The sequence below is a fragment of the Ammodytes marinus genome, assembly GCF_949987685.1.
Source record: "Ammodytes marinus genome assembly, chromosome: 17".
In the NCBI taxonomy this organism is placed as follows: domain Eukaryota; kingdom Metazoa; phylum Chordata; class Actinopteri; order Uranoscopiformes; family Ammodytidae; genus Ammodytes; species Ammodytes marinus.
Window position 1 is genome coordinate 25,279,310 of NC_137221.1, and position 26,396 is coordinate 25,305,705.

The 26,396-nt window shown below is 40.0% G+C and overlaps 1 protein-coding gene across 2 annotated transcripts; it reads left to right on the forward strand.

Moving 5' to 3' along the window:
• Window positions 1-548: 548 nt before the first annotated feature.
• asns (asparagine synthetase) lies at window positions 549-25,062 on the forward strand. 2 transcript variants are annotated; one of them, XM_080045965.1, is made up of 12 exons: window positions 549-636; window positions 4,472-4,727; window positions 9,080-9,317; window positions 9,625-9,810; window positions 10,375-10,476; window positions 11,401-11,528; window positions 12,051-12,177; window positions 12,408-12,514; window positions 14,173-14,273; window positions 17,257-17,338; window positions 18,636-18,791; window positions 20,691-25,062. In XM_080045965.1, exons 2-12 carry the CDS (start codon window positions 4,479-4,481, stop codon window positions 20,898-20,900), a joined length of 1,686 nt encoding a protein of 561 aa, XP_079902091.1. In that variant the 5' UTR covers window positions 549-636; window positions 4,472-4,478; the 3' UTR covers window positions 20,901-25,062. The 2 variants fall into 2 exon arrangements, with proteins under 2 accessions (XP_079902091.1, XP_079902092.1); XM_080045966.1 differs by having other exon boundaries at window positions 558-636; window positions 4,477-4,727.
• Window positions 25,063-26,396: the final 1,334 nt, after the last annotated feature.

Consider the following 26,396-nt stretch of genomic DNA (forward strand, 5'->3'; position numbering starts at 1 on the left):
AGTGCACTATTCTGTGATTCCACAAGACAGCTGAAAAGATGACAGTGTAGTAAGTGATGCAACAGTCACACAGCCTAATGTCAAGTTGGCAAAATTTCAATAGAAGCCTGTTCAAAAACCCTTCCAAAATAATGGTTTCGACCGAATAAGTTTAAGCTTACTTACTATGAACAAACTGCGTGAACGAAATTAAAGACCTCCATTGATGTAATATAAATATAGCCTAAATGAGCGGTATAGGCCTATTCACAGAAGGACTGTTTGAAGTTCTAACATTTATTTGTCCACTGCAAAGGCTAGCTTTGGAAGAAGTCGTCAGAAAATGTTTTCCATAGCCTAAAATAAACACTAGCCTTGCCGCCTAGGCTACTACTGATTTCCTAACGAGTTAACAGTTGTAGTTCTGACGAAATCACTTTAATGTAACGTTTGGCTATAAAGTGTTCCCCTCGTGAGTCCAGGACTAAAGCTACTATGTAGCTTAACGCGCTCTTATTGTGAAGTTATATCCGGTTCTACATTGAATGTCGCTGCTAACGGCGGTCGGAGCCGTGGTCGGAGCGCTTCTTGCATCAGCTCATTGAAGTCACATCACTGTCTCGTCATCATTTCTCCTGGACATATTTGAAGAAGCAGGTGAGTGGTTAACTAGTTCTGAATGCATGTGGCTCTGGCTCTGTTTACATTATCGTGGCGTTAAAAAGAAATAGGCTAGTGACATCTACTTGAATGGAGTTTTCAACGAATTCCAACTATATTCCCTTTAAAGGGCTTTGAATTAAAATTTTACACACGTAGAGAGCATGCGGCTATTGTTGTCCAATATCCAGTTATTAGGTTAATGTGTTGGGCGTATAGGCTGTGCACGAGCGCCCGAGCGAGCAGTATGTTATAGAGTAGAGTAGCCTAATCCCAGCAGCACTCACACTGCTACACACCACGAGCTGGAAGACGATGGTGGGGAAACTGACGAACTAATGTGACATTGTAAAGAAGGAAGTTAAATATATACTTGATTAATTAAGTGAAATGTAGTGTTGTAAGAGCTACCGTACACATGCTGTTACCTGTTTTGTAAAAATGAACGTGGAACATTTGCGTTTAAGTAGCCTAGTTAGGCTGTTGTAACCGGTTGTAACACATGAGTGGTCTGCTGCAACGGTCCACAATTGAATGAATTACGGTTCACAGGTTTTACTTTTTGTATAAAGTTAAACTTATAGAGAAGTGTTCAGATTGTGTAGGGTGCATTTCTTTTGAACGAATATTAGCCTACATGAAGGTAAACACATAGGCAATTTTTTTAAGCACGGTCAATTTTGAGATTTGTCTATTTTGATTCAATAATAGGCTATGTCTTCTTTCATACTAGTATAGATAAAGGTCCAAAGTGTGCATGAAGGTGTTTATTTGTCATAACCTTGTCTGTTTGAATCTGTATATTGCTCCTATTCAACTATGTTAAATAGCTATTAAATCAAAACAATTCAATAGGCAACTCTGAACCAAGAATCTCAACTTCTGAAGCCCTCAACATAACTTTTCATAATCATTCTTTGCACTTATCTTAAGGTTATTTCAGAGGGATTTGTTCATGTGTTTGTCTGATTTATCAAAAATGTTCTTGTATCCAAAATCTGTTCTGTAAAAACTTTGGACACTGAAAATGTTTTAAAGATGCAACTTTGCGCTTAAGTATATTGTCAAATTTGCACATTTATTCTAACTCTTTTCTGAAAAAATTGTTTTAAGTAATCCTCTGGCAAAGTTTTATAATGATCTCTATAAGTGAAACATTTGACCCCATAAACTTGGTAAATAGAATGATTTAAGTGGACGGTAGGGGAAATACGGTCGACTGTGTTCAATCTCCATACTTCCCTACTATTTAGTATGTCAGAAAAAGATTTAGGATGTCCCGATACATGCACCTCAATTGTAGTATGCTGAGAATACATAAATGCCCCAATAACTCCAATAGCATTTTGCAGTATTGTTGACATTTCTCGACATAATGAAGAAAAAAAACTTCCTTATCTGATTTTTATTTTTTTTTCTCTCCTGTGGCCCTCAGACTCTTCTGTACTTCATGTAGTGAAGTAAAAAGAAAGTGTATGTGTTTGGTCTCCCCTACTTAAGTACATACGTTTAAAAGTTGAGTTTACAATATTAACAAAGCTATTTTGTTGATGCATTCAGGTTCAGAAAAAGTAGAATTTCTGTTGGAGTTAAATGCCGGTTGTCCCTTCAATTCTTTTGTGTTTGTTGGAAACACCACATTGTTTCCATGTGCAGCAGATTGCTGTCACAGGGGGTGTGGCTTATGTAATGGGCTATCATGTAACCCTATCTGTCAGCATTGCCCCCAGTGTGTTTTCTTCACTTGGATGCCAGACAGACAGACTGATTACGGCAGCACAGCTTGTAAAGGCTCATTGTGGTGCTGGGAAATAAATCCAGAGCCAAACTGCAGCCAGAAGGGACAGGCCTGCAGAATAGAGTGCTGCTTCTCTTCTATACACAGTGTGTAAATGATCCTGTGGGAATCACCACATGCTGAACACTCAACATCCTCATGGTGCAGTGTACTCAGCCATAGCTATTTGGTGTGTTTTTAGGTTACTTGAGTAATACGTTTGAACTCAGTGGTTGACAGAAACAGACTTGTCTTACTGACTGGAATGCAGGCAGACAGGTTCACGTGAAATAATGAGGAGGATAATTAAACCTTGACTATACTGACAAGACTGTAAAAGTGACCAAACCAGGTAGAGGATCTGAGAAAAGAGAGGGAGGAGAAGGCTGGTCACCATTCTCCAAATCCTCCATTTCATTCCATTCTCAATCTTTATTTTTGAAAAGATGTTATCCGTGGTGTGATGAGTGATATCATGTCCACTATTCTTTGTTTGCAATGAACCACCATATAAATGTAAATGTCACCTGGTTTCAACAGTCAATTGGAAACAAGGTGTGATCAAAAGAAGAGATGTCATAAAGGGTATAGCTGCTATCTAGTGGCTATCTTTAGTAACTGCAGTGTGCACTCTTCACAGGAGATGTCCTGCCATACTTGAGTGTGGACCATGGACCTATAAAGAGTGTGGACGCGTTGGTGTGTCAGTGGGGGTCCGCTCTGGCCTACTGTGCATGCTCTAGTATATAATCTGACAAGACAAACTATCTTATTGCTTTGCAATGTGCTCCCATGCCAAGCAAGGTCTGCCTTACAAATCTTGCAAGTAATTAGTTTTTTTTACTGTGTTTAGATTAGGAATACAGTCTATGTTTGGGGTGAAATGCTCAAAATCTTTTGATATTCTTTGATGCGATGCAGCTGCCGCTTTCTTGCTAGGTTTGGTTTTTACCTGTCTGGTCCTGGGCACTATTGCAACTGTCAGAGATATGAAGGAAGCGAGATGCCTCACTCCTTAGCTAATTCCTATCATCACCTCTGGAAATACGTTGTTTAGTTCAGCGACACAGTGTGGGAACCAGGCACCATGATGTAACCAACTAATGGCCGACTATTCCTTTCTTTAACAATAACAACATAGTTGTCAACTGGTCGTTGCATCCTTTTACCTCACAACTGGAAGAGTTGTGAGGCCTCCGGTGGAGAGTGAGAGGATGGCAGCCGGTCTGAACTGTGACATACTGGGCCTGGAAACAGAGAGGGACTGGAGACACAACCATGGCATACTGTCTCTGCATTCCAAATCACACATTTATATATACTATACTACATACTGCAGCTGTCCATGAGTAGGCATACAATTGGGATATTCTTATACTTATTATATTTCGTCACAACATTGCGCCTTGAACCTGACCCTTTTACTTATCGATCCGTCTCAATGTTGGTTGTTCTCACTTTGAGGCTTACTCGATGTAACCTCCGGTGCACAGTGGATTGTGGGTCCAAATCGTCAAGAAATCATGCTGGTTTGGTGGTGCTGGTGGTGTAGTGGTCAGAGCGTCCCCCCCTAGAGGCTCAGGCCCCTTCACAGAGGACCCGGTACCAATCCAACCCGCTGTCGGTTCTCTGCATGTCTTCACCATTTTGCCCCATTTTAACTCTGTCTCTACAAATCTCACTAATAAAGTAAGATGCGCCAACAAATGAATAATTAAATACAAAATAAATAATAATGTTGGTTTGCACACTCAAAATTGTGACTGGATGTAATAGGACATCTGGGTATGTTTCATGTTTTTGGACATCCTAAATCTTTTTCTGTCATATTAATTAGCAGGGGAGTATGTGGATTGGAACACAGGGAGGTCTGCATCTCAATAGTATGACTCTGTTTCCTGTTTTCTTTTCTTTGTTGCAAATGATTAAAAACAACATTTTTGAGAGAAAATCCCTTTAGTCAGATTATTTGTTCTTCATTGTGTAGTCACATCCATTGCATACTAATCAACACTGCTGTCTGTCTGTCTGTCTTTGTTTCTCTCTTCTCCCTAGCGTAGAGATGTGTGGTATCTGGGCCTTGTTTGGCAGTGATGAGTGCCTGTCTGTCCAGTGCACTAGTGCCATGAAGATCGCTCACAGAGGGCCGGACGCCTTCCGCTTCGAGAACGTCAACGGCTTCACCAACTGCTGCTTTGGCTTCCACCGCCTGGCCATCGTGGACCAGCTGTACGGCATGCAGCCCCTACGCATCAAGAAGTTCCCCTTCCTCTGGCTCTGCTACAACGGAGAGATCTACAACCATCACACGGTGAGGAGACCAAACCATGACGGTGCTAGAGTTAGAAAGTCTGTACTGAGTTTGTTTGCTGGACAGAAAACAGTTTAGTTTAGTTTTTTGTCCAGATAAACAAGATTAAAAAGTTAAAAAAGATGCACATAGACATACATAAATGCACGGGTGGGACCAAAGGAACCCCGAAGGGCTTATAAAGGATGCCCACTGTCGGGGAAATTCTATATTCCGACATGCTGTAATAGAAAACTAAAGAATTTAAGAATTTGATTACATTTATAATACGACAAAACAACAGAGTACAGAGTGTAAAGCTTCAGACCTACACGGTCAGCCCCCGATGGGACTGACTATATGTGATGGTCAAACAGAATTTTTAAAGCCCCTATTCAACAACAGGGGCGTCAACTAACAGATGGTTAATAGAGTAAACAGGTCTCAGGGGTTTATTGTGGTCAGCCACAATAAACCTTAAAATAGTTTAAGCAACTGTTTTGTCAGCATATTCTTAGAGATATGGCACATGTGTTAAACTGATGTGATATACATATGGAAGACAGATCAATTAGATAGTTACAAATAAATCTGCCCTCACACCCACCTAACGTTAAAATACAATAAGGTAAGGTAAAGAAATAAAGTAAAAGAAAAAAAGACAAACAAAAATAAAATGTAAAGGTAAAACAAAAACAACTACAAAATCATGTTACACAAATGAAAATACAAGCACATTTGAGTACGTATAGTAACAAAGCTAAATAAAGAAGCAACTAACAAACGAAAAGACAATATACAGTCCTTTTGTTTATGTTTGATGAACACTACAGCTTGATCAAAAACAGACGACTAATATACAATATATACTGATATATTGTAATTTCAGCTTCAGACTTAAAGGTGAAGTAAGCGATTTATTTATATTAAGTGTTAAATCGCTCTTTATTCCTACAGTGATCACTTATATAGTGTGCGCGTTTCATAAAGCCGATCTCTCAGTCACTCGTTCTGCATGTAATGGTCAAATAAACTTTTCTGGGATCCCACTACTGATAACCAATCAGAAGAGAGAACGCTACAAACCGGCACCCGTCTCACTGCCGGTGCACATGCAGAGCGACAGATGGGTGAATGTTTATGTGCCTATAATGGCGGAGCAGGTACAAATCCTTCTCAATGTCTGTTTTGATGGTTTTTATCATGTTTTATCACACTTATGGATCTGAGATGATGCTAGATAACTCGCTGCTTGAAACCACAGTGCATTAATGTGGTGACGTAGGGACGAGGGAGGGGACCGCTAACTGCAGTAACTGACAGGAAGTTAGCTAAACTGACCATTCCTCTTACTGAACCTTTAATTGATATATCGCTAGATTTCTTTTTTACACACACACTGATGTATATCTCAATAAGCTAATATTGGTAAACATTCTTCCATCAGATTTATTGTTCAGGCTTTGCGGAACACTTTAGTATTCAACACTATTTAAACCTGTTAAGCAGAAACCATGTATCATCTACTGTAGACATGTGGGGGCAAAGTGGAACCAATGACATTGAACAACTTCTGTGACGCGATTCTTGTGTGTTCACCAAGACTGTACAGTATATACTGCACATACTTATACCATCACACAGCGGGCGAGAAGCAGGGTGCAACAGGTATCTCACACACCCATTATTCATTCATGGTCCAAATCAATAGATTCTTGAAGGCTTTAAGGCCATCATTCTTCAACATCATTCCTCATCATTTATGGGGTGACGGGCTTAGGTGGTAGAGCAGGTCGACCAGTGATCCAAGGGTTGGCGGTTCGATTCCCGCCCTGCCACCTCTGTCATGGTTGTTGTGTCCTTGGGCAAGACACTTCACCCACCTTGCCTGGTGTGAATGTGTATGTTTGAGGTGGTGGTCGGAGGGGCCGTTTGCGCGGAATGGCAGCCACACTTCCGTCAGTCTGCCCCAGGGCAGCTGTGGCTACTATCGTAGTTTACCACCACCGGTATGACTGTGTGTGAATGAATGGAACCTGGAACCCTGTAAAGCGCTATATACAGTCAATCCAATCCATTATTATCTGTTCCTTCAATATATCAAGTTTGCTCTTTATTGTATGGACATGCATTGTGAACAGTGATGTAAGAGTAACCCAGCTTGTATTTAAACTGCATGTTATGTGAGCACCTCTGCCTTGTACAACCCTGAAGATACAAACATCTGCTGACAACACCTGCTGCAGGTTTCACAGAGTTTGGACATCCAGCCAGCCTCTGCCAGTGACTACACCACTGGATCAATTCAGCCATAGCACTGCTGTGTTCTGTTCACAAGTATAGGGCCATGCTCATAGAGCAAACATCATATTATGAGTCTTTCTGTCAATGTCTTTCCAATTTTACCGCAGTCTTGAACTGTCGAGTTTCAACTAGCCATTGTATTTAATCTTTTTTCTTGAAATTGCATAATGAAAGACAAAACCTTCTTCTACTTGTTTCTCTCTCTCCTGTGGCCTTATATTAATACTCTTCCAGACATGTGTGTGCATACGTAATTGAAAATAATAGACCCAATGGATTTATTCTAAATATGTAGTCGTCAGTTGTCTTGGAACCTTTACAGCTTCACACTTTGTGTTCCTGAAAGTTACTGCAGCAATGTGACTAGTCTTATGTCATGTATTTGAGTGGTCTCCATCCATGTAACGCATGTCTAATTGAAGTGACACTCAGGTGACCTACACTCAGTTCTGTGCCTGAACACATCCGGTGTATAGCCCCTGACGGCAGGCTGAAGCTGCTGCTCTGTACACTATCCCTGCGTTCCTAATCGCATACTCTTTCTTCTTTCTATTCTACATACTACTTCTGATGATAAAAATAACCTAGTTAGGATGCAGTATGCTACAATTGGCACATATGTTTACTTATTTATTTCATCATAACATTGTGCCTTTATCTTGCCTCTTGCTTTTATATCCGTCGCATCCCCGTTTGTTTTCATATGTAGGCTCCGTCAAATAGTTTTCAACATTAAATATCTTGGCCGAATGTAGTAGACATCCGGGTACTTCTAACCATCCTAAATCTGGCCACAAGAATCGGGACATCCTAAATCTTTTTTCTACCATACTAAATACTAGATAGTATGCGATTCGGAACGTAAATGGTCATGTAGCGGTGGTTCCATCCTCCACATACACACAGAGTGCAGCATTCCACTATAGGATGAGCCTTCCCAGTTGGGTTAGCTGAGGGCACAAGTGCAACAAGCCCAATGACCTGAGCTATAAACCGTGTACCCTTACGAGGTCAGTGCAGCCATGTTTTACCTCTGTGCAATATCTAGTGTGGAATTCCTCTCCAGTACCAGTCTTCTCTTGATGCACATTATATTGAATGAATACATTTTTTCACACACATTTAAAATAATAATTCAAAACAAACAAGAAAAGCACAAAATAAAAGTTCACAAATAATAAAAATAGAAAGCATATCACAACACATATTTGATAAAGCAGCATTAATATGCCTGAGATAGAGAAGGAAGAAGTTTGAACTTATTTAATCCTTACCCCTTCAATATTCATTATATTGTAACATAAATAAATCTACATTTGAATCGGGAGGATTGTTTCATGTGATCATTTTAGTTAAAGCTGAAGCGACAGAGACTATTGGCAAGAATTATAAGACTATAATTGTCACTTGACAATACTTCACGGAGAGAACCAACCTCTATCCATAGCCCGAAACATCCAGTGTTTTTGTTAAAGGTTTAGTAAGCGGTTTATTTATGTTAATATAAGTGTAAAATCGCTCTTTATTCATACAGTGATCACTTGCATAATGTGCGCGTTTCATAAAGCCGATCTCTCAGTCAGCTGCTTTGCATGTAATTGGCCAATTAATTTATTGTAGTATCCCGAAATTTTTATCCAATCAGAAGAGAGAATGCTACAAACCGACACGCGTCTCACTCATATATAGTATATACACTCCATGGTCTCACTGCCAGTGCACGCCAGAGCAACAGATGGGTGAATGTGTATGCGCCTACAATGGCGGAGCAGGTACAAATCCTTCCCAATGTCTGTTTTGATGGTTTTTATCATGTTTTATCACACTTATGGATCTGAGATGATGCTAGATAACTCGCTGCTTGAAGACCGCAGTGCGTTAATGTGGTGACGTAGGGACGAGCGAGGGGACTGCTAACTGCAGTAACTGACAGGAAGTTAGCTAAAAGAACCATTCCGCTTACAGCACCTTTAAGTGATTTAGATGGAAGGCACTTTTTTCTGGGATAGAAACCCTAAAATCACCCCTGTCCTAATGTGTGCTATTTCTCCTTCCTATTACCTTCCCAGCTGAAGAAGCAGTTTGGCTTTGAGCACCAGACCAAAGTGGACGGTGAGGTGTTGCTCCACCTGTACGAGCGCTTTGGGATCCAGAAGATGGCCTCTCTCCTGGACGGCGTCTTTGCTTTCATCCTGCTGGACACGGCCAACCAGAAGGTCTACCTGGGCCGAGACACGTACGGAGTGAGGCCTCTCTTCAAGCTGCTCACTGACGACGGCTTCCTGGCAGTCTGCTCAGAGGCCAAAGGTGAATGTTCATTACAACATGCTCCCATCTGGCTCCTTTATACAGGGTCCCCACAGTCATGACATTCCTGGATAAGTTAAAACAAATCCCCAGACCTGGGGAAATGGTTTAGATTGAACTGAATGTTTTTGGAAGAGTTTGGCATTTTTTCCCACACATTTCCATTGCTAGTGTTTAAAACATATTCATTTAAAAAGCTTTGTGATTCGTTTTGTGAAGTATACTGTAGTTCCTTGAATGGCCTAGTCTTTGAAATGTAGTGCTGCACAGTTAATAGTAACAGTTAATAAACCTTGTGTGTTGTCAGGCCTGACAAACATCACTCATGCGATGGCCACCCCGGCTGAGATCGTACCCTTCCTCCCCGGACACTTTGAGGTCTTTGATTTGAAGCAGAACGGCAAAGTGCAGTCCGTTCAAATGGAGGAGTTTCACTGCTGCACCAAAGAGCCTGCTCACGCCGTCTACGACACCGTGGACGCTCTGCCTACAAGTATGACCGTGTTTCATTCAACCTATAGTTTTCATTTAGTCTTCGGTTGCATTCTTTTGTATGACATTTAAAGGTGAAGTAAGCGATTTATTTATCTTAATATAAGTGTTAAATCGCTCTTTATTCATACAGTGATCACTTATATAGTGTCCTCGTTTCATAAAGCCGATCTCTTAGTCACTCGCTCTGCATGTAATCAGCAAATAAACTTTTCGGGGATCCCACTACTGATAACCAATCAGAAGAGAGAACGCTACAAACCGGCACCCGTCTCACTGCCGGTGCACATGCAGAGCGACAGATGGGTGAATGTTTATGCGCCTTCAATGGCGGAGCAGCTAAAAATCTTTCCCAATGTCTGTTTTGATGGGTTTTATCATGTTTTATCACACTTATGGATCTGAGATGATGCTAGATAACTCGCTGCTTGAAGACCGCAGTGCATTAATGTGGTGACGTAGGGACGAGCGAGGGGACTGCTAACTGCAGTCACTGACAGGAAGTTAGCTAAACTGACCATTCCTCTTACTTCACCTATAAGAAGACAAACTGATGTGTCTGCAGGTTTTGACGAGGAGACGGTGAAAAGCAACATCCGCTCCCTGTTTGAAAACGCTGTGAGGAAACGTCTGATGGCTCAAAGGAGGATCGGCTGTCTCCTGTCAGGTAAAGTCAAATCAACTGCTTCTGTGCTGGAACAGCTGCGGTGGCTGTTTATCACATGAAAACATGATGTACACAAGCATAACTTATTATTTATTTGAAGATAACAACACACTGGGGCCTGCTGACCCATAGTGCTTCACAGGAGGATATCATATCACTCGACGTCATTGAAAATGAGGGTCACCCCTCAATTGGTCTCTCGAGGATAAATAAAAGTTAAATGAAATGAAAATGAAATATCACTGTTTGAGTCTATTCCTTTATTTGTTGTCACCTCACACAATATGTTAGGTGGTTTTTGCCAAATTTGACAAAAGTCCCTCAATGCGTTGTTAAAATATTGTGCTCTCAAGATTTGAAGTCACAGTGACCTTGACCTTTGACCTATGAACTCCAATATCGTATCAGTTCATCTTTTGAGTTGAAGTCAACATTTTTGCAAACTATGAAGTAAATCCCTCAAAGTGTTCTTGAGACATTGTGTTAACAACCCTAAAACATAATGCTTCTAGCTTTTGGCTATCGCCGAGCCAATGCCATAACAAGGTTTAAAGTAGTATACAAGTAACTTCAAGAGTCTTTTACTCATCCCACTTTTATGTTGCAGATTTTTATTACATTGCCAATAAACAGTTATTAGATCAGATAACGTATTTGAAGGAATTTGGATTTGGATGAATGGTTTTTAAACTGGATTCAGAGACGGTAAACTGTTATCGAAACCTGGAAGCTTGGTACGTACATAGTGACTGTACTAGCTTAGCAACAAGCTAACTAACATGGTGGTAACATGCTTGCGCTACAATTAGGCAAGCTAACTAACTACTCTAGCAGGCTGGCAGTTAGCCTGCTCCATCTGGGAAAAGCAGGATTGATTGAAAGGTGTTGGGACTGATATGGTGTGTGTTGCTGCTCCCCTGTCAGGTGGTCTGGACTCTAGCTTGGTTGCTGCTACGCTGGTGAAGCTGGCCAAGGAGGAGAAGCTGCCGTATCCTATTCAGACCTTCTCTATTGGCTCAGAGGACAGTCCAGACATCCTAGCTGCTCGCAAGGTCAGTGCCTCTGATAGAAAGCTCGGCAACACTTTACAATAAGGGCACATTCATTAACTGTTAGTTTATGCTATTAATGGTTAGTTAATGCATAGTTAATGTCTATCACACATTAAGTTAGTGTTAATGCTTAGTTATTAACGGTTAGCTGTTTTGTTAACTAATGCTTAGTTAAGCATGAACTAAGCTTAACACTTAGTTAATGCTTAGTTCCTGTTTATTAAGCATTTACTAAGCATTTATTAACAGTTAAGTAATGCTTAGCAAATGCTTATTTAGCCTTAATTAAGCATTAACTAACAGTTAATTAATGTAAAGTGTTACCTAAAGCTCTTACATTAGGTGGGCAGCAGTGTTATAGGTTTATTCATAGTTTGTTTAATTTTTGCTTCATGAAATGAATGAACTGAATTACCTATTTCAATGACGACATTCTTTGTACGGGATATGATGAGGAGAGGGTGTGTGAGTGGTTCTAGGATAAACAACAAGTTGAGTGTGTGTTGTACTTGTGTTTGTCAGGTGGCAGCTCACCTGGGCACTGAACACCATGAGGTGAACTTCAGCGCAGAAGAAGGCATCCAAGCTGTAGAGGACGTCATCTTTCACCTGGAGACCTATGACATCACCACCATCCGGGCCTCTGTTGGTGAGTGTGTGCAGTTTAGCGTCAAAAGTTGTATTAAAAGATCTTAAAGACCTACTTCACCGGTGGAAATATGAAGGTGTATTGAACTCTGAGATCCTATGTAGTATAAATTTGCGGGGGGAGACGGGGGATCGAACCACTGACCCTGTAGTTGAGGGTCGACCACCCCATACCCACTTTGCCACAGCCGCCCTGTAATGGAAGCCATGTCTCTGTTTGTTTGACTGTAGGGATGTACTTGGTTTCAAAGTACATCAGGGAGAAGTCAGACAGTGTGGTGATCTTCTCTGGAGAGGGAGCAGACGAGCTGGCTCAGGGCTACATCTACTTCCACAAGGCAAGTCCTCTACTATCTACTTACTACTAGTCCTCCATCATCCACTCACTTCTACTGAGGAACATTTCATTGTTCTTTTCACAAGGCAAACAGTTTGTGTTAATATGAAGTAGATACATCCAGTAGATACCCAACTATGAGGGAACGTCCCACTCTGGCCACCTTTAAGGGCCACTCACACTAGGGCCGCGGCCCCGTGCCCAAGCTCATTTGCATACTAAAGTCTAGAACGTTTGGCTAGTGTGACCACGCCATCCGTATTCCAGCACGGAACAGCCCCTTGGCCACGGCACACTTGGGAGAGGTGTGCCGTGGCCAAAGTACAGACGCTAATGAGATGACACGCGCACAAGCAAGCGCACAGGCGACGTTTTTTTCTTTTTCCTCCCGCAGCTGTCATAATAATGTCTTTACGCATGGCGGTTGAGACGAACCCAACACAACACACAGCGGGACTCCGCGGCCCGGTGATAAGGAAACAGTAGCTACTTTATAAAGACACTTAAAATAACGATCTTTGCCCATACAAAAAGTTCTGACTTGGATTACTTGATGGAGCGATCGATGTGTATAAAACCATCCGGTACGTATGGTCTGATGACGGGCCGTTATATTAATAATAAACAGCGTGCTGCACAAATATGAGACTGTCCACCGCGACCTATTACGCCAAGGCTACATTTAAAAAAAACAATAGCTTAAGGATTCTCGTTGCTCTAATGTGGAAGTGGAATATATGATTTGGCCGGATGAAAATATTCACAAACAGTCGTATAGCCTACAAGTAGCCTACGCTCCAAATCCTAAAAGCGCACGGTGACGTAGGCAAGGTGCAATCGTGCCCAGGCCACGAGCAGTGTGACCACGGGCCAGCGGGGGGAGTGGGGAGGGGGGGGAATCGTGCTGAATCTTCCTGCAGCACGGAACAGGCAAACGGCCCTAGTGTGAGTGCGCCCTTAAGAGCAAAGTAAAAGTGTGGCTAAGAACTAACCAAAGGTTCAACCACCTGGATTCTGTACCTTATTAGTTGTGTATTAATTGTGTATTTCTTTAACCTACTAATGAATGATCCTGTTGTACTTTTCTTTCTTTCTGTTTCTCTGTATTTGTATATATCAAATATTTCTATTGTATATCTTTGTCATTTTTATTGTAACATCAACCTGCCTAATGGACTACAGATGGAAATTAGCCCCCGGGCTACAATCTGGTATTTTTACATGTACTACTGTACATGTTCATTAATGTGCATTGTCCTGAAACAAACCAATTAAATAAATAAAACACATACATATAACATTCAAATGATTAGTATTGTTGTGGCTTCAGAGTGAGCTGGAATGATCTTTGGATCTGGTCAGCATATAGCAGATGAAGGTTCAGGAGACCCATATGTCTAACAGTGATATGTATTGAAGCTTGATCAATGAGACTGTTAAATAAGGTCTGTTCATCTCGCAGCATTCAGACTTGTGTTTTGTTTGAACGTGATACAGACATGTTAACAGGTCCAACATACAGTAGTAGGTATACTAGTGGTGTAACTCTCACGTGCAAGTGGTCCAGGGTGCTTATTTAGACATGAGAGAAACACAAAGGGGCTGCTTGTTTAAAAGGGGATTTCAATACACTGCTAACCAAGCTGACCCCCCCCTCAGGCTCCCTCCCCAGCAGCAGCAGCACAGGACAGTGTGCGTCTGTTGAAGGAGCTCTACCTGTTTGATGTGCTCCGCGCTGACCGCACCACCTCCGCTCATGGGTAACACCCCTCTCACTGTTATCCAACGCTCACCTTGCATTCCAATCCTCATACTCCTCTACTATTTAGTATGCCAGAAAAATGGATGTCCCAATACACGCACGTCAATTGTAGTATGCTGAAAATACATAAATGCACCACTAACTCCAATAGCATTTTGGAGTATTCATCTTAATTCTTGACATTTCTCTACATAATGAAAAAAAATCTTCCTAATCTGATTTTTTTTTCTCTCCCTTGGCCCTAAAACTCTTCTGTACTTTGGTATGTAGTGTATTAAAAAGAACTAGTATGTGATTTGGAACGCAGGGAATGTTTTCTCCCGTCTGTGCAAAGCTGTAACTAGCTAAATGTTTGGCTTAAAGGAAGAAAGGCTCTAAAACGGAGCATTTCAGAACGGATGCCGAAAAAAGAGGAGATTTTTGCAATGGCACTGTGAGAAATATAACGTTTTTTATTACACCACTAACACTACACCATGAACACAGTTATCTAGTAGAAACCCAAATAACAATTTTTAACCTGAAAATTTAAATAATAATTGACCTTTAAACAACCTAAAAGATTTCGGTAACACTTTATAATAACTATCCGTTGTAACTCGTTAATAGATCATTAGTAAACTCTTAATTAATGATTATTAATGATTTGTTAAGTGTTTGTTAGCAGTTTGTTAAGGATTTATAACAATGGTAGATAGTTAATAGCTTAATAATTGAATCAGTTCATCTGGGAGGTAATCCGAGATACCGACGAGGCTGAAATAGGCTATAGACTATACACAGTGCATGGGCAACTGAGGGCAGCCCCATTTTCAAATATTTTTAAATAAACTCAATACACACTGTGCATGCCATGGACTTGAACGTAGTCTCGCAAAGCCAGACCAAACTACAGCAAGTAGTATGGTCTGGAAGCACTCCGTTTAGAGCCGTCTATTCGGGGGGAAACTGGGCTGGCCTGTTTTTTTTTGTTTAAACCAATCACAATCATCTACGGAGGGGCTAACCCCGGGAAGCAGCCAATGGAGGCGTAGCGTTGTTTGCCGACGCCAGCGCTTAATAGACGCTGGCTGAAGTGGTCAAGCCAGACTAACTTGAACGTGACGTGATCAGTTAATCTCGGATTACCTCCCAGATGAACTGATTCAATTATTAAGGTATTAACTATCTACCATTGTTATAAATCCTTAACAAACTGCTAACAAACACTTAACAAATCATTAATAATCATTAATTAATAGTTTACTAATGATCTATTAACGAGTTACAACGGATAGTTATTATAAAGTGTTACCAAGATTTCTATTCCATTTTCTGATGAACTAATTCTTTCAGGGATATTCAGTAGTAGTATTATTTTTAGTTTTCGAAAAACTTAAATTATTAAACTTAATGTTAGGGCTGTTTCCATTGTAAAATATAGTAGCTTATAAAGTAGAGTAGCTTCATCTGTGCAATTTCAGTTTTTTTGGTACCTCTATTTAGCAGGTCAGTTAATTTAATTGTAAAGAAAAACAGTTAATTAATTGACAGACATTAGCAAGGCACTACTTGAATGATTAATTCCAGTAGCCTTGATGAAACTCCTGAACGGTTATAAGAAGTGTTCTTTAATTTAAACACAGACATGTCAATCCTTCATGAGAGGGAAAATATAAAGTGGCTAACAGCAACATGAAAATGAATAATTCATTTTAATTAGAGCTAAATAAGAATTAATTAAACCCTGTTAATGAGCCAATCTGCAGGGATGCAAGCTATCAAAACCAATAAAGTAATATTGGTTTTGATATAAGTAAATTAATTATAGATTAAAAATGTAAAAAGGTATGGACATTAATGGAACTTTACCATACCAGAGTTACCATTGTATACAGTGCCAGATATGTTTTATTTTTATTTTTTATAATTATTTATTAACCTTTTATATAACCAGGAACATTACCATTAGGATTTCAAATCTAAGTTTATTTTAAAAGGGAGTCCAGGCCAAGAAAGCAGCATAAAAAAAACACAACAAAAAAAGGAAATTCACATTTCAACACACCACAAGAAGACAAATCACAGTAAAACAATCCTTTGTTGGTAAAGGAACATTGTTTGCTGTACTCTGCAATCCTTCTGCCTCTTCATTTGTAGTCATCAAATGGGCCAAAACCCAGAGGATGACAAACAGTTTTTTTTACCTCAAGCAGTCAGGCTCCTGGAGAAACACAATACCCCCACACTCTAAAAACAGATACTGCATATTACTTAATTTAATTGATGTAACATTATTACACTCAAAAATATTGAGTAGATTTCAAAGCTTAGAAATCAAGTAAAACAAACCATGAATAATGAGTAGATTTACTTCATATTTTCTATTCATAGTTTATTCTCAAAAATATCAATGAAACATACTGTAATTATTCTAAAATATTTACACAATGTAATCTGTCAGTCAAGTAATACATTTTGTTGATTAAATAAACTTACTTTATTTATTACATTTCACACAAATATTTCTGTTTAATTTTTACTCATGAATTTTGATTAAGTTAACCCAAATGCTCACCAAAATGATGTTTACTCATCTTTTTCAAGCAAAAAATACTTTTATATTACTGTTACATTTACTAAGCCCTTGAAATATTTTCAAACCATCCACACACACACCACAACAACACACTGCTATTTAACCACATACTTGTGGCTGCTACCACTACCACTTGAACACCCTACACTTCACACTTTATTACACCTCATTACTTATTATCATTATTCATGCTGCTACTTATTTTATATTTTGACTTAGTTTTCTTATGGTTTCTTATCTTTATTTAACTTATCTTGTACTGTTGCTGCTATGTGAAGCCTAATAAGTGTACTCTTGTGTACTGTACAGTAAGATGTAATAAAAGTGATGCTGATTCTGATTCTGATTCAAATGATGGTTAATGGACCTTATGTTTGAAGTATCTGTCTCTTGTCTTCTTCAGTCTGGAGCTGCGAGTGCCTTTCCTGGACCACAGACTCACAGCGTACTACCTGTCTCTGCCTGAGGAAGTCAGGACTCCTAAGGTCAGTCATCTCAGTTCATCCCTTCCGGTCTCCCATGTTTGGTCACTGTCTTTTTATGTTTCTTGGCGGGGTGTGACTGTAAACAGAATTTCGTTGCTCTGAAACATGTGCAATGACAAATAAAGTTGATTGATTGATTGTGGCTACTGCCTGGAACCGCTGTTGTGTTCCAGGCATTAGCCACCATCCAAAACACATGGGTAGGCATGTGTCGGTATGATATTCTGAAGGTATGATAACCTTAAGGAAAAAATGACCACGGTATTACGTTAATGCGATGACAGCTCTCAAATGTAATTTGAATGAAAATAAAAGCAGTCCTTTAAAGTAAGCAGCTCAGAAAGGTTTTAAGAGACATGCTCACTTTCTACACGTTTCTCTTTTTAGTAAAAGTTAACTTATGATGCAGGAATGTTCTGAACATGACTAAGATTGTATGTTTAACATCCTGTGCTTATATCTTAGAGCAGTATGACGGAAAACAACAGTGGTTTTGAAAACTTGACTTTTTCAAAGTATACCTTGAAATCGACCCATGCCTACACACATGCTCATCTTTTGCTGTTAGGATCCTAGCATTGCTTTGTGAGTAGGGCTGCAACTAACGATTATATTGATAATCGATTAATCTGTCGATTATTAGTGTTTTGGTCCGTAAAATGTCAGAAAATGGTGAAAAATGTTGATCAATTTTCCAAAGCCCATGTTGACTTCCTCAAATGTATTGTTATGTCCAAATCACACAGATATTTCAGTTTACTGTCATAATAGGATTAAAGAAACCAGAAAATATTCACATTTGAGAAGCTGAAATCAGAGAAATTGGAAATTTTTTATTAAAAAATTACTCAACTATTAATCGATTATCAAAATAGTTGTCGATTATTTTAATAATCGATTAATAATCGATTTGTCGATTAATCGTTGCAGCTCTATTTGTGAGAACTGTGTTGTATGTGTTGTGTGTGTGAGAGCAAAGTTATTGGTAAAACAAACAGGTGCCTTTCTGAAAAATATCCTACCATTGTTCAAGTAGTGTTTTTGTTTTGCTCTTGCCGTATGCCATACATACAGCATTGTTTTGTTCTGTTACTATCTGAATGTTTTGTGCTCCATACCATGATACTATGGTCCAGAGCTGTAAACAAATCAAATGAAATGAATGAAATTTCAAGTTTTGAGGAATGAAGGTATGACTGTGTGTGAATGAATATTTTGTAATGTATCTTGTACAGCACTTTGGTCAAATTATGTTTTTTTTAAATGTGCTATTGAGATCATTTTTGACTTTGAGCAGCATGGAGTGGAGAAGCATCTTCTTCGAGAATCCTTCAAAGGTCTGAACCTGATCCCAGAGGAGATCCTGTGGAGGCGTAAAGAGGCCTTCAGTGATGGCATGATGTCAGAGAAGAAGTCCTGGTACGCCTGTCTGCAGGAGCACCTGGAGTCTATGGTAGGACTTATACTGTAAAAGAAAGTATGTACTATTATAGGTAGGGGAGAACGGGGTAATTTGTCACACAGATTGGTTGTCACAATCGTTATATCTCGGAACCAGAAGGCGCTGTCTGTGAAATTTTGATATGTAAATATCCAGAACTGGGATCAGAGGTCACCTACATAGTCTTCCTTGGAGTTAGACTGCTGCATTTGAGGTGAGAGGACTGTTTGTGTTTTTCATGTCAAATTGAAAATATTTAGCTCCTCAGTATTTTTCTTCTAGGCTTTTACACAATGGGTTTATAACAAAACACTTGTTACCCATACAAAGTGTGAAGGGTAAACTATAGTTTAGATTGTGGTTAGCAAGCTAATTAGTTGTCAGATGGTTGTTGGCCTTGATGCTAGCAAGAAATTCAAGTTGGGGTTGGTCGTCAAATTTTTTGGGGGGTTGGTTGTGACATGTTATCTCAAGGCTGCAGCCAGAAAAGGAACCCAATAATGAAATAAATTGTCAAGCTGTATCCTCACTGACACCCCAGAGAAGGAAAGAATAGAGCAGGAAAAGGCAGCTAGCAAGCAAAAGAAAAAAGGGCAACAAAATCAAAACAACCCAGTGCATCCCAAACTAGACCAGCTGCCAAGGCTACAGAACGTTATGTAGGCCTATTTGTCAACTTGACAATGCAATAAACTTTCAAATTTAGTTCTACTTTCTTGCCTTCTTTTTAAGATTATTCCCATTAAGATTACATTGTGACAAACAACCCCATAGTGTTTGACAACCGACCCCTTGATGGGGTTGAAAAAAAAGTGTAAAAAGTGTGCCTACTTACCCCGTTCTCCCCTACATGTACTATGGTAGGTCTTATACTGTAAAAGAACGTATGTACTATTATAGCTACATGTACTATGGTAGGTCTTATACTGTAAAAGACAGTATGTACTATTATGGGTACATGTACTATGGTAGGTCTTATACTGTAAAAGACAGTATGTACTATTATAGCTACATGTACTATGGTAGGTCTTATACTGTAAAAGACAGTATGTACTATTATGGGTACATGTACTATGGTAGGCCTGGGACCTGCTCTTATCACTCGTCTTCAATTCAATTCAATCTACATCCAAAAACATTTCAACTTAAAAAACATTCACACTCTGGCACCTGAGTGTATAAACGAACATTATATTCAACATTTCTGTATTATAAATCCTTTTTTTGATTGTTTTTTATGTAATATTCTTATATTTTGAGGATGGATTTTAGATTTTCATGAAATGTAGGCCATAATCAACTTAAAAATGAACGTTTGACTTTTTGAATTAAATTGAAAATTGAACTTTTTCTGTCATATTCAGATAATATGAGATGCACCTGTATGCTGACTTCTGGGTTGAAGTCACTCCAGTCTAGTATGACCTAGACATAAAATTGGATAGAGAATTTGGCTAAACATTTTTTTTTGTTACAACCTCTGTGAACGTTTGACCGGCTTTCTTTGAGAAGGCATGTAGCAGCGTTAGTTAGTCAGTCCCTGCGTTCCAATCCCCATACTTCCATACTATTTAGTATGCCAGAAAAAGATTTAGGATGTCCCAATACATGCAGGTCAATTGTAGTATGCTGAAAATACATAAATGCCTCAATAACTCCAATAGCATTTTGGAGTATTTGTCTTTATTCTTGACATTTCTTGACATAATGAAAAACAAATCTTCCTAATCTGATTTTTTTTTCTCTCCTGTGGCTCTAAAACTCTTCTGTACTTCAGTATGTAGTAAAAAGAAAAAGTATATGATTTGGAACGCAGGGAGTGTGTAGTCTCGCACAACCAGACCAAACTACAGCTAGTAGTATGTACTCTGTACTCATTGTGTGACCTCTCCTGTATGTCTTGTATGTCAGGTGAATGATGAGCAGATGGAGAAGGCTCCCAGGACCTTCCCTCACCTCCCCCCTGGCTCTAAAGAGGCGTACTACTACAGAGAGGTGTTTGAGAAGAGTTACCCTGGCAGGGCACAGTGGCTGTCCCACTACTGGATGCCCCGCTGGATCAATGCCACCGACCCCTCCGCCCGCACCCTGTCTATCTACAAGCCTGACAAAGAGCAGTGAGCTATGGCTCTGTGTCTGTAGGCCTGCTTACAACACTTAGGCTACATGTCACGTGCTAGCAGTAGCTTTATTTGGTTCACAGATTACATTTGGTCTATTTGCGATTAGTCATACTGAACTTGTTTAAACCCTTACATGGAATTTGTCACACTGTGGTGGAGTACACAAACACATTTATTGTATCTAATGTTTTTTTTTAATCCCATCTCTGAAGTGGGCTGCAAATTCTTCACATTTGGAATTGGTAAAATACTGCTAATGGCCACGTTTCCCAGATTCGTTAAGAGCCTCTTTGAGCTAAGTACTTCTTTGGAGCGCTCTTAAGAACGCTGTGAAAGAAGAATGCGTTTCCCAGATTCGTTCTTAGTGAAAGTAGCTCTTTCACTAAGACGGAACTGTAAGATGGAGCTGACCCACTCTTACAACCTTCTTAGCGACCAAATCGTCAGTGATCATTCCGCGTCAGGGAAATTTATTTCCTCCACTTTTCGAAATAATAAAACAATGCTCAATGCGGACCACTGGCGCAAGAAACATAGACTAATAGTAGAGAAAATAAATTGTTTTAATGAATTAGACGTTTACGTTTTCCACACACATGTGAGTTTATAGTACTACACATAAAAAAACATCAACAACCCTGTGGCATTTCACAGATATCAAGGAAACAGATTTAATTGAACTCAGCTGAACCTCATCCAGAGCGGCTCCACCTGCTATAAAGGCGATGCCAGAGTCCGCGCTTGTGAGAAACCATGGATGTAATACAACACATTCTCGCTGCGAACCAACAGCCTCGCCGTGCGCGAAGCCAGACGGTTTACATAAATGCATACGTGCGTCGGCACTTCTCCCCACTGGACGTGCTATCAGACCGGGCCGTCCAGGCAAAGTACCGGCTGCCCTGTGCGGAGATCCAACGGCTGATCACTCTGGTGTCTCCACACATCCAGAGCAAGCCGCTGCAATTTTGCCTTCAGCCCGGAGATGCAGCTCCTGGCTGCGCTGCGTTTTTAGGAACATCAACCTCTTTTATTTTTTTACAAGGGAGACCTGTTTTCCTTTCCCACGTTACCATTCACACACACATTCATACACCGATAGCAGACTAACTATCGACATTCACACGAGGCAAGGTGGGTGAAGTGTCTTGCCCAAGGACACAACAACCATGACACAGGTGGCAGGGCGGGGATCGAACCTCCAACCCTTTGATCATCAGCCGACCCTCTCTACCAACTGAGCCACAGTCGCCCCAATTCTGAGGTCCAACAACCCCCAGCCCTTACCCCTTTACCACCAGTCACCAAGCACTGATCACTAAACCATAAACCCACAACCACCACATCACCCATATCAACTGTCAGGCCTGAAGGCTGAAATAAATAAACAGAACCAGCAGATGTAGGCTACATGTAACGTCCTGCACACTATGATTATTGCTGCAGTGTCCGGGTGCTTTACCTGAAAGTCTGGCACTGGAATGCTGTTGAAAGGGCGCACGATACGCACACGTCATTAACCTACGCTTAGATAAATTACAAATTGCCTGGGACTTTTTGTTGCTACGTTTGACACCCTCATTTCAATGCAAAATGATCCACACAATACATGGTTGAAAAGAAACCAAAGTAGTTTATTGAAACCATATGGGGGAGGGGTGGCTCTGCGCTGTCTTTACTGGGCGTCTGCATCACCTGCAACGAAGGGAGATTGATTAGTGAAACCTTCTCACTCTTCCTTTTTGTTTGGTTCTGGAACTCCTGCCACTTCTTCCTCACAGCACGCCAGTCACGCAGACCACATGGGCTGGAGGGGGACATCTTTTCGGCTATGGCCTGCCTAACACGGTTCTTCACCGTGATGTTCTTTTTGCCCCTCGTTCCCCCGAATAAAACTCCCCGGTGCTGCCAGACCTCGTCCACTAAGACGCCAATCTCCTCCGCGGTAAACGACGGTGCCCGCTTGTTTCTTTTGCTGCCGCTTTCTTCCACTCTCACATGTGTGTGCCTATCCACGGGGTATATATGCGCTAATGGGCTTGATTACTACTTGGATACACTTGTTGCCACACACACACCCGCACCCACACACCCCCACACACACACGATACATGCGTAGCCTAATTCCACCTGTGTGGGGGAGACCACGGGGCGCTGTGTGTGACTTATGCGCTGATAAAGAGGTGGGTGATCGATTCGCCTGGCATCGATTTATTCAGTTTCAGCACGACCGCGGTGGACAGCTCCCACTAAGAACCTTCTTTCGCTTCATCTTACGCGTTCTCCAAAGAAGGCACTTAAGATGGCATCTGGGAAACACCCGTATCTTAGCGCTCCTTCTTAGGCGAACCCTTCTTTCGACCCTTCTTTGGTCCCAAAGAACGATCGATTCTGGGAAACGCGGCCAATTTGAGTAGAAACAACAGGGTTAATTAGACCATCTATGATTTTCTTTGGGTTGTCAATCATTAGTTTTGTGAAGTAAGTGTGTCTAGAAAGTTCAACAGCCTTGATATAAATGTTCAGCTATTGACGGAACATCTGATGATAATAACATTTATAGTCTTACCTGTGTTCCGGTTTAAGGAAATCTTTTTTTTTAAGTTTTACTGGTGCTACTGTCTCTTAGTTAACTGTTAAACTGTCTTTATTTCTAAATATTTGCAGCCATTTCAGTGGTAGGATAGCGTTTCCTCACATGTGGTTCTAGAATATCCTATTGTATAGAACCATGTACAGTAGAAAGGACCCAAACATGATCTGAGATGCCTATGTGTGTATAACTGATGACATATTAGCAGATAGGCCTGAGGTTAATAACAGGTCTAGTGCTGAGACCGTGTCACCAGGCTGATAAAAATGAGCCGTTGAGCAATCTAGCATAAATAGATCAATTGCGAATGTGCAGGTTAAAATCTCCAAATATAATCACTCATATTTTGTATGGATAGTTGTTGTATTTTTTCCTGTACTTACATATTTCGCTAGTGCACCATTTAATGCACTTAATCTGGATTTATTAACAAGTTGTTCAGGAGCATTTGGGGAGCTGCTTCTTTCATACTGCACCTCATTGTGTATGTAGGAGTGAGAGGAGCTGTGTTTCAAGTGAAGGTAGAATGTACCACTCGGGCCACCACCGTACATGGTGATCTCTGCCAGGTAGTGGCTGAAAGTAGAACCAAGTCTGATCATACACCCTGTCTCTTTCTGACTGCACTATGCAGCATCATGTGAGTGTAGGGCTAAGAGGTGGTCCCCAAACAAAGTGGACCACCAAAGAACAGCTCATATTTTATGTTATGTTTAGACTGTCAGCTCTATATCTGCATTGTATTATAGGACCACACCTGTGTCTCTTTAGGATTTGAACCATTTTACATATTTTATATCAGTTTTTCATGAATGTGATTTTATTTTTTTTACTATCAGGCAGCCACTCATTTCTGTTTATTTCATTACAAAAAAATGAAGAGTAAACTCAGTGTACACATCATCATTGTTGAGGGCATTATAAGATGTAGTATATTATAGTAACACTGGCTTTCCTGTTGTATGATATATGTATTATCATTTTCTTTACTCTGGGGCACAACAATGATTATCCATGATGATTATGATTATTTAACATGTATAACTAACATTTTGTAGGGTTACTTTCTGATTGTCTTTACACTGTAAATGAAGATGAGACACACACTGCTCATTCAGACTGTGTGCATGAGATGGATGATGGATCTTTTATAATGCATGGCTCTGCTTGGTTTAGGGTTGAACCTCACATTCCTGACACCAAAAATGGCTCATGCTCCAGATTGTTGACAAGGATATTATGCAATATGTGTGAAGGACATCTGAACACTTGAGTTGACTCATATGAATATAGTTGATGAAACTGGCATGGCTTTTTCACACCCCCTTAATGCCACTGCTGTTGCTTTTCATTTAAATTTTTGTTGGTACAGGTCTTTGGTTAGGACTGACTATGCAAAACAGACATTTGTTGCATCATAATTAGTGTCGGGCAACTATGATATTTATTCTCTTCTTTTTTCCCCTCTTACTTTTATGTTGCATTGTTGAGACTGATTAATTCCATTTGCCATTTACTGCTGCTGTAATAGTTCATGTGCATATATGACAAATAAACACCTCCATCTTTAAAAAAAGAAGTGTGTCAACCTTTGGACTAATACGTCATTGTGACAACATATCCTGTTATTTATCAATTCATTTGAGTTTCCACAAAAATTGTAGCCTGGCATTGCCCACCTACATACTTCGCTCAATTTTCATTTCCCTTCAGTAGTCAGTCTGGGTCTGCGGTATATTCTTAGGTTTTCTCCGGACAGATTTTTGGCGGTCCAATCAACGAACAGAGGGAGTGGCTCAGAAGCTGATGAATAACATAACGTCAAGCCCCAAACATTATGCGATTGGTTGGCAGATCCAGAGTGGCACTGGGCAGATCCAATAGTTTTAAACTTCAACAGACACCCGCCTCCAAGTGAGTTTACGTTTGTCAATTGAGCGATTCCAGACCTTATGTACAAATGAAATGCAGTATGGTGGTCTGGTAGGACCAGGGTACTAACATTGTACTTTGTCATGACAAAAGGTTAAGATTGTTTTTTCAGGTTGCTAAAGCCCAGTATTTAGATATGATATGGAACTATAAAAGTCAACTGTAAACAGAAACTCATACATTAATGTATTACAGTAAGCAATGTCTCTTCCACATTGACCTGAATGTGAATTTAAAATATGTATTTTGTAACACTGATAAAAACTACAGTTTACACTGAAAAATAGTATGTTTAACCTGTCCCCACTCTCTAACACACTTTAGTATGAAATATAATGAAAAAAATCCTGCAAAAATCTTCAAATGTTTGCACTGCTGTGTGATTCTATGTTCAATATATGCTTCAATGCAAATGTTATCATCAGAAATCCATAATATTTGAGTTAAACATTTTAGTCGTGTCCCCAGGTTTACACTCAGTCCTGTTACCCTAACACATTTAACTCTAAAATCCTTGCAACATTACAATAAGCCCTTGCTAAACTGGAATATGAGCACTGTAGCTCTTCTGATAGGTCATGGGAAGACCAAAGTAGGTCCCCCCTTTTATTTTCAGTATATTGGATGATATTTCAACAGTAGTTGACGGGTATATCTTAACGTTCAGTCCTGTTACCTAAATTATTTATTTCATTTTATTTGTTTATTTTTAAAATAATACTTTTTAATAAATCACCAGAATGTGCTGAGTGTACTCATGCTACTAGAATGGACCCTATGAATCTATATTTGCATGTTTATGCCATTGCCAATTATATGTTAAAAAACTCAGTCCTGTTACTTTAATACATTTATACATATTATAAACCTAGTTAAAAATTCAATACAATTTCCTGAGATGGATCAATATATGTTTTGAATGGTTAAATATATGTGTTATGAGATTCAGCTTTGAAAAAATTATAAATC

Excerpts from the sequence above, each read along its gene's own strand:
- asns (XM_080045965.1), top strand. The coding sequence starts at position 4,479 with ATGTGTGGTATCTGGGCCTTGTTTGGCAGTGATGAGTGCCTGTCTGTC. Across the intron at positions 11,529-12,050 it reads ACATCCTAGCTGCTCGCAAG|GTGGCAGCTCACCTGGGCAC; the intron begins GTCAGTGCCTCT and ends TGTGTTTGTCAG. Across the intron at positions 12,515-14,172 it reads GCTACATCTACTTCCACAAG|GCTCCCTCCCCAGCAGCAGC; the intron begins GCAAGTCCTCTA and ends CCCCCCCCTCAG.